Source organism: Phyllobates terribilis, unplaced genomic scaffold, assembly GCF_046119375.1.
Source record: "Phyllobates terribilis strain yellow unplaced genomic scaffold, ASM4611937v1 Scaffold_8__6_contigs__length_399053987, whole genome shotgun sequence".
Taxonomy (NCBI): domain Eukaryota; kingdom Metazoa; phylum Chordata; class Amphibia; order Anura; family Dendrobatidae; genus Phyllobates; species Phyllobates terribilis.
Window position 1 is genome coordinate 305,159,477 of NW_027362768.1, and position 12,901 is coordinate 305,172,377.

General features: G+C 44.2%; 1 protein-coding gene across 5 annotated transcripts in view; it reads right to left on the reverse strand.

Moving 5' to 3' along the window:
- Window positions 1-12,901, reverse strand: part of SLC6A11 (solute carrier family 6 member 11) — a 626,328-nt gene that overhangs the window by 93,731 nt on the left and 519,696 nt on the right. For all 5 annotated transcript variants that reach the window (XM_073644516.1, XM_073644514.1, XM_073644515.1 and 2 more), the window contains exon 8: window positions 1,443-1,546. In XM_073644516.1, the coding sequence (XP_073500617.1) occupies window positions 1,443-1,546 (104 nt within the window). The remainder of the gene's footprint in view (window positions 1-1,442; window positions 1,547-12,901) is intronic.

The following is a 12,901-nucleotide window of genomic DNA, read 5'->3' on the forward strand; positions in this document are numbered from 1 at the left end:
GTCCAAATCCACAGCTCAGTGTAAAGGTAAACAGAAAAACAAGACAATAGAGATGAATCAATTACTTTGAGATTAATCACATTTGCCTTGAATTTCACAAAGGTTGGGAGCTTGTGAATTAAATTTTTTTGGAATTCAAATTTTACAAATCAAGCAAAATGGCCACCAGCTGCCATTTTGCTGGCTTAAAAAGGTCTGGTAAAGGGATTAAAAAAAATAATACTAACTTGGCCCTTACCTATCCTGCCATGAAGCCATGCCCTGGTCATATTCTTCGGTCCAGGCACCAGTGCTGTCTCCACTCGGCCATTACTGTGTCTTCCAGCATTTCCTGAATTGACTACGCTATGACATCCAGTGCATGCCACATGACAAAGTTACATTGTGGTCTAGATAGCAATGGAGAAGCCAAAGATTCGAGGCACCGTGTGATGCCAAATTGGTTAACCCAATGACTGGACCAAACAAGATGACTGGGCCAGATATGGATTGCACGACGGGAAATGGAAGGACCGAGTGAGTATAACTTTTTTTTACATTTTTTACATACTGTATGTTTATCATAGTCTGGTGTTTGGAGAGATCTCATTATAATGTATGCTCGAATTACAAAATCACATTTCCTTCCCAAATTTGAGCGAACTCCTGAATTCAAATTTTGGTACATTTGCTGATCACTACAAAACTACAGTGGACAAAAAAAATGTAAAAAACAAATAAAAAAAACAGTGCTAAAACATTGCCTAGTCAGATAAATTCAGTTCTGTTGCACCATGATAATGGGAGGGTCAGAATTTGGCACAAGCAGCATGAATCTATCCCTACCAGTAATATGTCACAGTACAGGATTGTGGCGGTACAGTAATGGTGTGGAGGTTTACTTAGCACATCCTAGATCTTTGGATACCTGTAGTTAGACATTTGGACAACAGGGCTTACCCATGCATTGTGGCCCAACAAAGTTCATCCCTTTATGATAGCTGTTGTTTGATAGGAAGATTCTTTCAGTAGGACAATGCACCATGCCAGGAGACTTATATAGTCATGGATTGGTTCCAGGTGTATGACATCTAGTTCTCCTTACTTCCCTAACCTTCACAGTTCCAAGACCCTTAGAACATCTCTGGGACAAGGTAGGATGGTCTAATTTGATCTAATTTGTGGCAACAGCAAGAAAGTATCCTGTCAACCTGGACCAAATCCCTGCCAACCGATTTCAACACCTAGTGGAATCTCTGCCTTAAAAAATAGCTATGCTTCTGAAGGTCATAGGAGGTCCACTGCATCATTAGAATGGTGTCGCTCATAAAGTAGCCATTCAATGTATAGGTAAATGTATAGATTGGAAGATTTTATTTGCTAAATGTTGAAAACATTGCGAAAATAAGCCCTAAATCAGCACAATTCATCAACAGCTTTTTTACATCTACAAGTCAATGTACCTGTAGCAATTATTATTGTAGTTATTGTAACTTCCCAGAGCGGTCAAACATCCCAAGCAGATGGCGTAAGAGAAGAAGATTTGAGTACCTGCATCTACCCAAACCTAAGAACACAGAAAGAAAAATTCAATATATAATATTTGAAGCAGAAGACTAACAAAATACATTTTTACAGCTCTCAAAATAAGTTTTTATTTATTATCTACATTTTTTAGTGGTTGGGTACATTGTGACCTACATACTGCACAAAAAGAAGTTTGTAAATTTTGGCAAATATGATGAGATGCTCTTTTTTCACCTGTGCTTCCACCAAGTACTATTATGAATAAATGTTATACAGATGTACAAATGTAACAGGGACCATGTGCCACCTGATGCATCATATCAATGAGCACAGTATACTGGCGTGACCTTAAACATATTGTGCCATGTTGTATAACACCGCAGTTGTATTTTACATTTAATGCTGCATATATTACCTCTCATACTCAATAATTACCATATTTTGTTATACACTGCAGCATGCACCTGTTGACCTACCAACATGTTATCTCAGGCCAATAAATTCTGCATTATTAGCTGGCCAATATTTGGAATACCAGCATAATGTTAAAGTTTTTAACTTATCTTTGGTTGTAAGGAGGGCATCGCTTCCACATTTCCTGGCTTACTCCTTCCGGGGGCAGTGTACTCCCAATGACTCACAGTTCAGACCAGTGCCATGGCTGAGGCAGTGGTCTAAAATGAGCACTTTGCCATGCTGCAAGTAGAGGACACTCTGCCTTTGCAACATTGGAGAAGCTCAAGAGCACTGAAGATCCCACGATCCAGTAAATCTTCAAAGCTGCACTTGCAATCTCAATAGCACAGAGCTTGCAACACTTCTCTCCTTCCCTAGGATATTGACCACTGCTGATAGACGTCAGAAGTGGCTAGTGATCTAAGCAACAAACAGTAAACTATAAAATGAATTAATTTTTGCATTCCCTCCATTCCATTTTTTCACTTTTGCTTGGTTTTACAAGGACTTTTCAATTCATCCATTTATGAAGATAACAGCCCCTTTAACATGGCTTCAGTTTTACTTTCTACAGATGAAGGAAATTACACTTTCCAGTTTTCCTGCTTTCAGGAATAAGTATGGCCCAGGTTAGCTAAATCCTAAAAAATGAGACCATTTTGGGTTGACAACACCAATCTGCACATGGCTATTTTAGTAAATCCCTGTATTCTCAATAAAATAACAATTCTTAAACATCTTCTCTTTAGCCATCTTTTCTTTTATTCCTCTTAGAAATGTGTAAGCTCATAACTGGATTTTGCCAGTTGGGGGTGTGTCCCTACACAGTCTAACAATGTCCAATCAGTGACATGCATTGAATGGTAACACCCAGCTGTCAATTTAATTCATACACCTCTAGGAGGAATAGCAGAGGAATGGCATAATTGTTATTGTATAAGTAATACAAGAATTTATTAAAGCAGACAATTCAGTAGTGATGACAGATGACATATGCCTAAATAATCACATTCTCTATTCAGGTGGTTATGTGAGCTGTGCTGTATCAATTTACTGCGTTCTCATAAAATAAATCTTATTTATTTGGAGTTCTAAAGGTATTGAAGAGAGTATATTTCACTCACAGAGTTTGGTGCCGAAACCCGGGAACAGACCTACATTATACCATCCGGATCTCAAGTGAGAGTGGACCATCCAGTAAAACTGAAATCTAATGCTGCAGCATAAGCAAAAGGCATATGCATACATTTGTATTTCATTTTTATTGAGAGTTGGTCTGCCTCCTTTCCGAATAAGTTATTTTGCATTAAATAGTCTGGTCCAAGAACTGGGAAGAAGTACCTATGCCTTTTTGAACCGAGTGCATTTGATAGGATCAGTGTATAAGTGTGAAATGTAGTGGTACTTGTACTTTCAGGATTGCTAGTGTTGCTGTGTCTTGCTTGGCTGTTGAGAAGGATCAACTCAACAGAGGAGTATCTTGTTGTCCATTTACTGGGATTTTGTAGGAATTTTAATTGTCTTTTGTGCTTACCTATGAATGAAAAAAGTGTGCTAGCACTAATACAAGTTTCCAGGGTGTTAAGTGCTTAGAGCCATACTTGAGTAGCTTGGGAGTAAATACTGTAAATACAGATATATTTAAAGGAAAGACGACAAGAAGAGTGTTCATATTATGTAAAGGCAAGAATGCCCTAACAAATTGTAAAATAATTTTGGAAAAGGCTGGAATTCACTAACAGGGGGGTCTGGTCAGTATGTATTCAAGGATCACAGGTATCCAACTGAAAAATCAATGTGGCGCTTACCAAAAAAATCTTTCAGATGTTTTTATCATATATATGAAAATATTTTTTTTATTCTAGGCAATCAATAAAGCACAACGCATTTCGGCTAATTTTTCACAATAGCCTTCTTCAGGTGATAACAAAATCAAGAGCACAAAAAAACATGGTTGAAAACAAATTGCCGTGGGGCAGGGCGACCAATATGCCTCTGAGATGGGCACGACAGTCCCTGTCCCTGGCTGGAGTGGGGGGAGGGAACACTGAGGAAGGGGAACCCTGTAGTGCAGGAGCAGGGAGGAAGCAGTTCCTGGGTGCATTGAGAAGGGAGTATAAAAGGTGGGCACCATCTTAGTTCAGTGCAGAGAAGTCTGAGCAGAAGTGCCAGGGAGCAGGGGCTCTGCATGAGCTCTGCTCCGGAGGCGGGCCTAGTAACAGAGGCCCAGGCCTGGAAGAGGGAGAAGGAAGGAAGAGGAGCGGAGAAGGCTCCAGGAACGAGGAATGAAGGGATCCCAGGGGTGCGGACGGGCGAGTCGCCACCGCACGCCCGAATTCACCTGCGTGGAGGGGTCAGGCCAAAGGGGGAGACCGGTCCCCGAAACTAGTGGAGGCAGGAAACGACCCTCAGCTAGAAACCGGAGGCTGTGACATTTTATGTGGTGCAGCCCCTCGCTACACCCACTAGGAAGGCACCACATAGGGTCAGGGAAACTGGCGCCAAGTTTACCAAGAGGAGGCCTGAGGCAGCCGGACAGAAGCGTGGTCAATGGTGGGGTAAGAAAGGCCAGAGAAAGGACACACAAAGGTGGTCCTGTGAAGCTCTCCAAAGTTATCTGGGAGTTGTCTGAGCCCCTCACCTGGTGAGCACAGTACGACGTGGGCAGCCGTTACCTGCAGACGTGGTCTGGATAATAAGAACTGTGAGTAAAGGCCCTGGACTGCATCACTGACTCCGTGTCGTTACTGCTGCTGCCCTGCACCATCACCCCCATCCTCCGCATACACTGCCCTGAGGCTATACTCCTCCCGTGGGGAGTTATGCTACGCTCTGCTGCACCCACAACACCAGCCTCAGCGGTCTGCCCTGCAGCGGCGGTTCACTCTGACCGCAATCCACGGGTGGCGTAGTCGGACATTTAAACATCAAAACCACATAAATAGTTCCGCCACTGGTTTGACCACCCTGAGCCACGGAACCGGGTCGCTGCCACGAAGACTACAACCACCAGCATCCACCAAAAAGGGTCCGGCTCCGGGGGTCCCAAGGCCCAGGGGGTGCATCAGAACATTTTCATCACCTTTCACAATCACCAATGGGACAAGGCAGGGATGTACTCTGTCCCCTCTCTTATACATCCTAGTGACGGAGCACCTGCTCTCATCAATTCGCCATAACCCCAATATTAGGTGGATTGAGGTGGGAGGCACCGAGTACAAGTGCTCTCTATTTGCTGATGATGTCCTAGTATATATCACTCAATCACATATATCCATCCATGCTGTTATGGCTGAAATAGATCACTTTGTTACATGGTCAAATTTTAAAATCAATGCAGCGAAGTCTGAGGCCCTCGATGTCTCCCTCCCCAAATCCATATAGGATTCCATCCAGTCCAACTTTCCCTTTGCCTGGCCCTCACAGGGTATCAAATACTTAGGAATTCCTATTCATAGAGACCTCTCCCATCTATGTTATCTTAATTTTGGGCCCTTTATTGAACAACTCCATACAGACCACGGTTGGCAAGTTAGAACTGTAAGATTCACTACGTGAACCACTGGTGTTTTGTGGAAAAGCACATGTACACTGCGTTCCAAATTATTATGCAAAAAGTGTTTAGGAGTGATAAAGGAAGAATTTGTTTGTTTGTCAGTTAAACTCATTGATGGTGATGTGTGTCAGGGCTCTTTATATCACTGTAAGCAATTGCAGACACCTGTGCTAATTAGTTTGGCAGGTGTGTCCAATGAAAGGCAAGACTACTTAAGAAGGCTGTCTCACATTATTAAGCAGCCTACATTTTCTGCCAAAATGGGAAAGAAAAAGGATGTGTCGGCTGCTGAGAAGCAACAAATTGTGGAGTGTTTAGGTCAAGGCATGACTACAATCAACATTGTGCGATGATCAGGATGAAGTGTCTTGGCAATCAAGAAGTATGTAGCTGATTCACAGTACACACGTGTGCGTGCTGATAAGGGCAAATTGAGGACTCTTTCCTACAGGCAATTACGTCAGGTTGAAAGAGCAGCGGCAAAAAAGCCTTGTCATAGCAGCAGACAAGTTTTTGAAGCTGCTTGTGCCTCCAACGTCCCCCGAACAACAAGATGCAGGGTCCTTCAGATGTTTGCAGCTGTGCATACGCCATCCTGTCGACCTCCTCTATCCACTTCACACAAGCAGAAACGGCTCCAGTGGGCCAAACATTACATGAAGACTGATTTCAAAAGTGTTTTGTTCACGGATGAGTTCCGTGCAGCGCTCGATGGTCCAGATGGATGGAGTGGAGGATGGCTGGTTGATGGACACCCCACGCAAACACGGCTACAGCGCCAACAAGGAGGAGGTGGAGTAATGTTTTGGGCTGGAATCATGGGGAGAGAGATTGTCGGCCCCTTTAGGATCCCTGAAGGCGCTAAAGATGAACTCCATAATGTATGTGGATTTTCTCAAACAGCACTTCCTGCCATGGTTCAAGAAGAAGAACCGTGTATTTCACAGCAAGATCATTTTTCTGCATGATAATGCACCATCTCATGCTGCACATAAAACATCTGCATCTCTGGCTGATATGGGCATAAAAGAGGACAAACTTATGGTGTGACCCCCATGCTCCCCTGACCTGTACCCCATTCAGAACCTTTGGAGCATCATTAAAAGGATTGTCTATGATGGCGGGAGGCAGTTCACATCTAAGCAACAGCTCTGGGAGGGTATTCTGTCCTCATGCAAAACAATTGAAGCAGAAACCATCCAAAACCTGACAAATTCAATGGACGATAGAGTTCAGAAGCTCCTTTCGAACAAGGGGTCCTATGTGAAAATGTAACATCACCTAGAATAAAGTTTTGAGTTGAAAACTGTTTGATTTCAGTTTCTAACAACCTGCTAATGCTTATAATTTCAAAAATGACCATTTTTTTGGTCTTTATTAAAATGAAAAGGTTGATCGAAAAGTTTGGGGGATCTAAGAGTGTGGCAACCCAGTAGTCATGATTACTTCGAATTCTGACAATATGAGGGTCATGCTGCAGGGAGTGCAGCAAGAAGGCACTTATGTGTCTTGCGCATCTCGGAGCCCCAAAATTATTTTCCGGGCTAGATGCAGCTAAAAATTATTATTAATTTTAAATCTGGTGAAGCTTTAGTATAGATGGCCTAATAGGATCAGTGCTGCACACTGCTACAAAGCCCAAATTATTTTCCAGCCAAGATACAGATAAACATGATTAGTAATTTGAAAGCTTAAAACGGTTGGTAGGGTGATTTTAACCAATCATCAAGCTTTTACTCTCCCCAGGATGACACAGGGGTAGAAAAGTCGTTTCGGATCCATGATTTGTTCATCTTTATGAACGTGAGTCTGTCTACATTATCAGTGGAGAGCCGCGTGCGCTTATCTGTCAGCACACCACCAGCAGCGCTGAACACACGTTCAGACAGAACGCTGGCTGCGGGGCATGACAAGATCTCCAAGGCGTAAGTGGCTAGCTCCGGCCATTTATCCAGATTGGAAGCCCAAAAAGAGCAAGGGTCCAGTGACACAGTCGTGGCTTCAATGTTTACTTGGAGATACTCCTGTACCATCGTCTCTAGGCGTTGACTATGTGTCAGACTTCTTGTCTCCTGTGGCCTTGCAAAGGATGGGCTAAAAAAGTGGTGAAATGATTCCGCAAAATTGATGTTACCAGCAGATACTGTGGTTCTGTTACGGTTTGAGTGCTGAACACTTGACGGTCCCACGGTTGGCAAGTTGGAACTGTGAGATTCACTACGTGCACCACTGGTATTTTGTGGAAAAGCACATGTAAGATTCTGCAACAGTCTCTGCTGATACTCCTGCATGCGTGCATCCCTTTCTATGGCAGGAATAATATCTGCAAATTTACTTTTGTACCGGGGATCTAACAGTGTGGCAACCCAGTAGTCAGGATTATTTCTAATTCTCACAATTCGAGGGTCATGTTGCAGGTAGTGCAGCAAGAAGGCACTCATGTGTGTTGCGCATCCAGGAGCACCAAGTCCCTGTTGTGTTGGTGGCGAGGTAACAATCATGCTTCCTTCCTCTGTCCTCTCCCCCCAACCTCGCACAACAGAAATGTGATCAAGGTCTCCCTCATCTGATGAGTCTTCCATCAGTTCGTCCTCCACTTCTTCCTGGGCTCCTGCACCTTCCTCACTAGTTTGGCTGCTACCATGCGCCCTGGTAAAACCATCTCCCCCACCCTCACATGCCTGCCGCCTTGGTGCTGCCGACCATCAGGACCTTGCAGATGTTAGCCCTTCCGCATACAACTCCTCCTCCTCTACTTCCTCCACCTCCTCTTGTGCCACCACCTGACTCCGAATTCTGTTTAACATGTGCTCCAGCATGTAAATCACCGGAATAGTCATGCTGATAATGGCATCGTCAGCACTAAACATCTTCGTCGCCATTTCAAAACTGTGCAGAAGGGTGCATAGGTCCCTGATCTGAGACCACTCCTCCAGCGTGATTTGCCCCACCTCTGAATCTCGTTGGCCCAGGCTATACGTCAGAACGTATTGCACCAGGGCTTGTCGGTGCTGCCACAGTCGCTGCAACATGTGCAGAGTTGAATTCCACCGGGTAGGCACATCGCATTTTAGCCGGTGAAGTGGCAGGCCCAACGACTTCTGTAGAGATGTAAGTCGCTGAGCTGCGGGATGCGAACGGCGGAAGTGAGCACACAGCGACCGTGCCCTCTGCAGAAGGCCATCTAGTCTGGGATAGTGGGCTAAAAATTGCTGGACAACCAGGTTCAACACGTGAGCCATACAAGGCACGTGTGTGACATTGCCCCGGCGAAGGGCCGCACCCAGGTTTGCAGCATTGTCGCACATGGCCTTCCCTGGTTTCAGGTCCAGTGGAGACAACCATTCATGAAATTGGTTCTCCAGAGCTGACCACAACTCCTCAGCTGTGTGACTCACATTTCCCAGACATTTCAATGTAAAAACCGCCTGATGACGTTGAGCCCTACTGCCAGCATAGTAAGGAGGTGTGCAGGATCCCTTCTGCGCAGTTAGAAAGCTTGTGGCATGACCAGACAGGCTTTGGGTGCAGGTGGAAGACCGAGAGGAGGTTGAGGAGGCAGAAGCAGTGGAGGAACTTTGACATAAAGAGGATTGACGCACAACTCGTGGGGACGGCAAGACTTGGACAGCAGCCCCTTGTCCTGCTGTCACCATAGTTACCCAGTGCCCAGTCAGCGACATGTAACGCCCCTGTCCATGCCTACTCGTCCAAGTGTCTGTGGTGAAATGCACCCTGTCACATACAGAGTTTCTCAAAGAAGCGGTGATGTTGTGTGCGACATGCTGGTGGAGCGCAGGCACACCTTTCTTTGAGAAGTAGTGCCGACTGGGCATCTGGTACTGGGGCACTGCGACGGACATAAGGTCTCGAAAATCCTCTGTGCCCACCAGGCGGAAAGGCAGCATTTCTGTAGCCAAGAGCTTGCAGATGGTGAAATTCAACCTCTTAGCTTTCTCATGGCTAGGAGGAAATGGTCTTTTACTTGTCCACATCTGAGGGACCGAGGGCTGGCTATTGTGCTTAGACGGGGTTGATAAGGGTGTCCCCGGCAAACTGCCGGTCTGTGAGGAAGATGCAGGCGGACATGTTAGGTTGCCTTGATACAAAGGTGGTGCTATCGATGTCGGACAGCGCTCAACACCAGCTGGTGTTACCACCTCCAAAGAAAATGATGACCTGCCAATCACGCTGGCTGTTGCGGGTAAAGAGGTGGCAGGTCTGCGCCCCAAAACAGGTGTGACTGCTGTCCCCCCAGTCACAGAGGATGAAGAGGCCGCGGATGCACAAGATATGGCAGACGGTGGTTGGCCCGGCCGGCTAGGCCGCATTGTAGCACACTGAGCTTCCCACTGCAACTTATGCTTCATGTCCATGTGCCGATTCATGCATGAAGTACTCAAACTATGTATTTTTTGGCCTCTACTTAGCTTTTGCTGACAAATGTTACAGATAACTCGAGTTGGGTAATCTTTATCGATCTGAAAAAATGCCCAGGCTATGCAAGGCTTAGCACCCATGCGACCTGAAGAGCCACCACGACTTGTGGTGAGAGGCAGAGTTGTGTTTGAGGATGCAGTTGTTAACGTGCTTCCAGTACTACGTCTCTGTCCAGGAAGGCGCAACCTGACCTCGTCGTCACTAGCATCTTCCTCCACCTCCTCTGCTGACCTCATCTCTTGGCTGACTGTGGGTTGACAGTAAGTGGGATCTCCAACCTCATCATCATCACCCTGTGCATTATCACACCCGTCGTCCTCAGAGCCAACCTGTTCCTGCCCTGACAAAAAACTAAAGTTGTCGCTCCAATCAGGTATTTGAGTCTTATCATTGTCTTCCTCATTGTCTCCACCAACAGGAGTTACAGTTTGGGAATGAGGGTCTACATTATGGTCAGAACCTTCTGCGTCTGGTCCTGGATCCGACTCATAAAGATTCTGGGCATCAGTGCAGATCATTTCCTCGTCTGGATTCACAGAAGCGCTGGAGTCGACCTCTGATTCCCAGGCTATAGTATGAGTAAACAGCTCTGCAGACTCAACCATCTGTTCTACCTCATACTCAGACGGGCAGCTGGAGATTTGGGAGCTGTGAGGAAGCAAGTGCGATTGGGGTGACACCTCTGAGGACTGGAGTATTTGTGATGTTGAAGTTGATGTGGAGGAGAGCCCACTTAAAGGAGCACTTGATATCCGTTGAAGCACCTGCTGTTTTTGCGCCTCATCTGGAATTTGTAGCGATTGGCGTGGCCGTAAGAAAGGGATCTTATCACATTGTCCGCTAAAAGAAGTAGACATTTTAGTTTGGCTGGAAGATCGTCTTTCTTCTGCAGATGTTACTGTTGCTTTAACACCTACCCCACGGACACAACCTTTTTTCCCCTTCCCAACACGCCTATTCCCCTTTCCACCAGCAGCAGGCCTTTTTCCACTCATTTTGGTGGTTAACTAATTCACAACTCTGGAGTTGTTTGCACAAAAAAACAATGAATGGGAACCGAGCAGAGCTGAGTGGCCAAACTGTGGTATTAGGCCAAAACTATTGGCTGGGTTAGATGCAGAAAAAAATTATATTCAATTTGCAACCTGATGGAGGTCTGTATAGATGGATTAATAGAACAAGTCCCACACACAGCTAGAAGCCCAATATTCTTTCAGAGGTAGATGCAGAAAAAAATATATTCAGTTTGCAACCTGATGGAGGTCAGTATAGATGGACTAATACAACAAGTCCCACACACAGCTAGAAGCCCAATATTTTTTCAGAGGTAGATGCAGAAAAAAATATATTCAGTTTGCAACCTGATGGAGGTCTGTATAGATGGATTAATAGAACAAGTCCCACACACAGCTAGAAGCCCAATATTTTTTCAGAGGTAGATGCAGAAAAAAATATATTCAGTTTGCAACCTGATGGAGGTTTGTATAGATGGATTAATAGAACAAGTCCCACACACAGCTAGAAGCCCAATATTTTTTCAGAGGTAGATGCAGAAAAAAATATATTCAGTTTGCAACTTGATGGAGGTCTGTATAGATGGATTAATAGAACAAGTCCCACACACAGCTAGAAGCCCAATATTTTTTCAGAGGTAGATGCAGAAAAAAATATATTCAGTTTGCAACCTAATGGAGGTCTGTATAGATGGATTAATAGAACAAGTCCCACACACAGCTAGAAGCCCAATATTTTTTCAGAGGTAGATGCAGAAAAAAATATATTCAGTTTGCAACCTGATGGAGGTCTGTATAGATGGATTAATAGAACAAGTCCCACACACAGCTAGAAGCCCAATATTTTTTCAGAGGTAGATGCAGAAAAAAATATATTCAGTTTGCAACCTGATGTAGGTCAGTATAGATGGACTAATACAACAAGTCCCACAAACAGCTAGAAGCCCAATATTTTTTCAGAGGTAGATGCAGAAAAAAATATATTCAGTTTGCAACTTGATGGAGGTCTGTATAGATGGATTAATAGAACAAGTCCCACACACAGCTAGAAGCCCAATATTTTTTCAGAGGTAGATGCAGAAAAAAATATATTCAGTTTGCAACCTAATGGAGGTCTGTATAGATGGATTAATAGAACAAGTCCCACACACAGCTAGAAGCCCAATATTTTTTCAGGGGTAGATGCAGAAAAAAATATATTCAGTTTGCAACCTGATGGAGGTCTGTATAGATGGATTAATAGAACAAGTCCCACACACAGCTAGAAGCCCAATATTTTTTCAGAGGTAGATGCAGAAAAAAATATATTCAGTTTGCAACCTGATGTAGGTCAGTATAGATGGACTAATACAACAAGTCCCACAAACAGCTAGAAGCCCAATATTTTTTCAGAGGTAGATGCAGAAAAAAATATATTCAGTTTGCAACCTGATGGAGGTCAGTATAGATGGACTAATACAACAAGTCCCACACACAGCTAGAAGCTCAATATTTTTTCAGAGGTAGATGCAGAAAAAAATATATTCAGTTTGCAACCTGATGGAGGTCTGTATAGATGGATTAATAGAACAAGTCCCACACACAGCTAGAAGCCCAATATTTTTTCAGAGGTAGATGCAGAAAAAAATATATTCAGTTTGCAACCTGATGGAGGTCTGTATAGATGGATTAATAGAACAAGTCCCACACACAGCTAGAAGCCCAATATTTTTTCAGAGGTAGATGCAGAAAAAAATATATTCAGTTTGCAACCTGATGGAGGTCTGTATAGATGGATTAATAGAACAAGTCCCACACACAGCTAGAAGCCCAATATTTTTTCAGAGGTAGATGCAGAAAAAAATATATTCAGTTTGCAACCTGATCGATGTCAGTATAGATGGACTAATACAACAAGTCCCACACAAAGCTAGAAGCCCAATATTTTTTC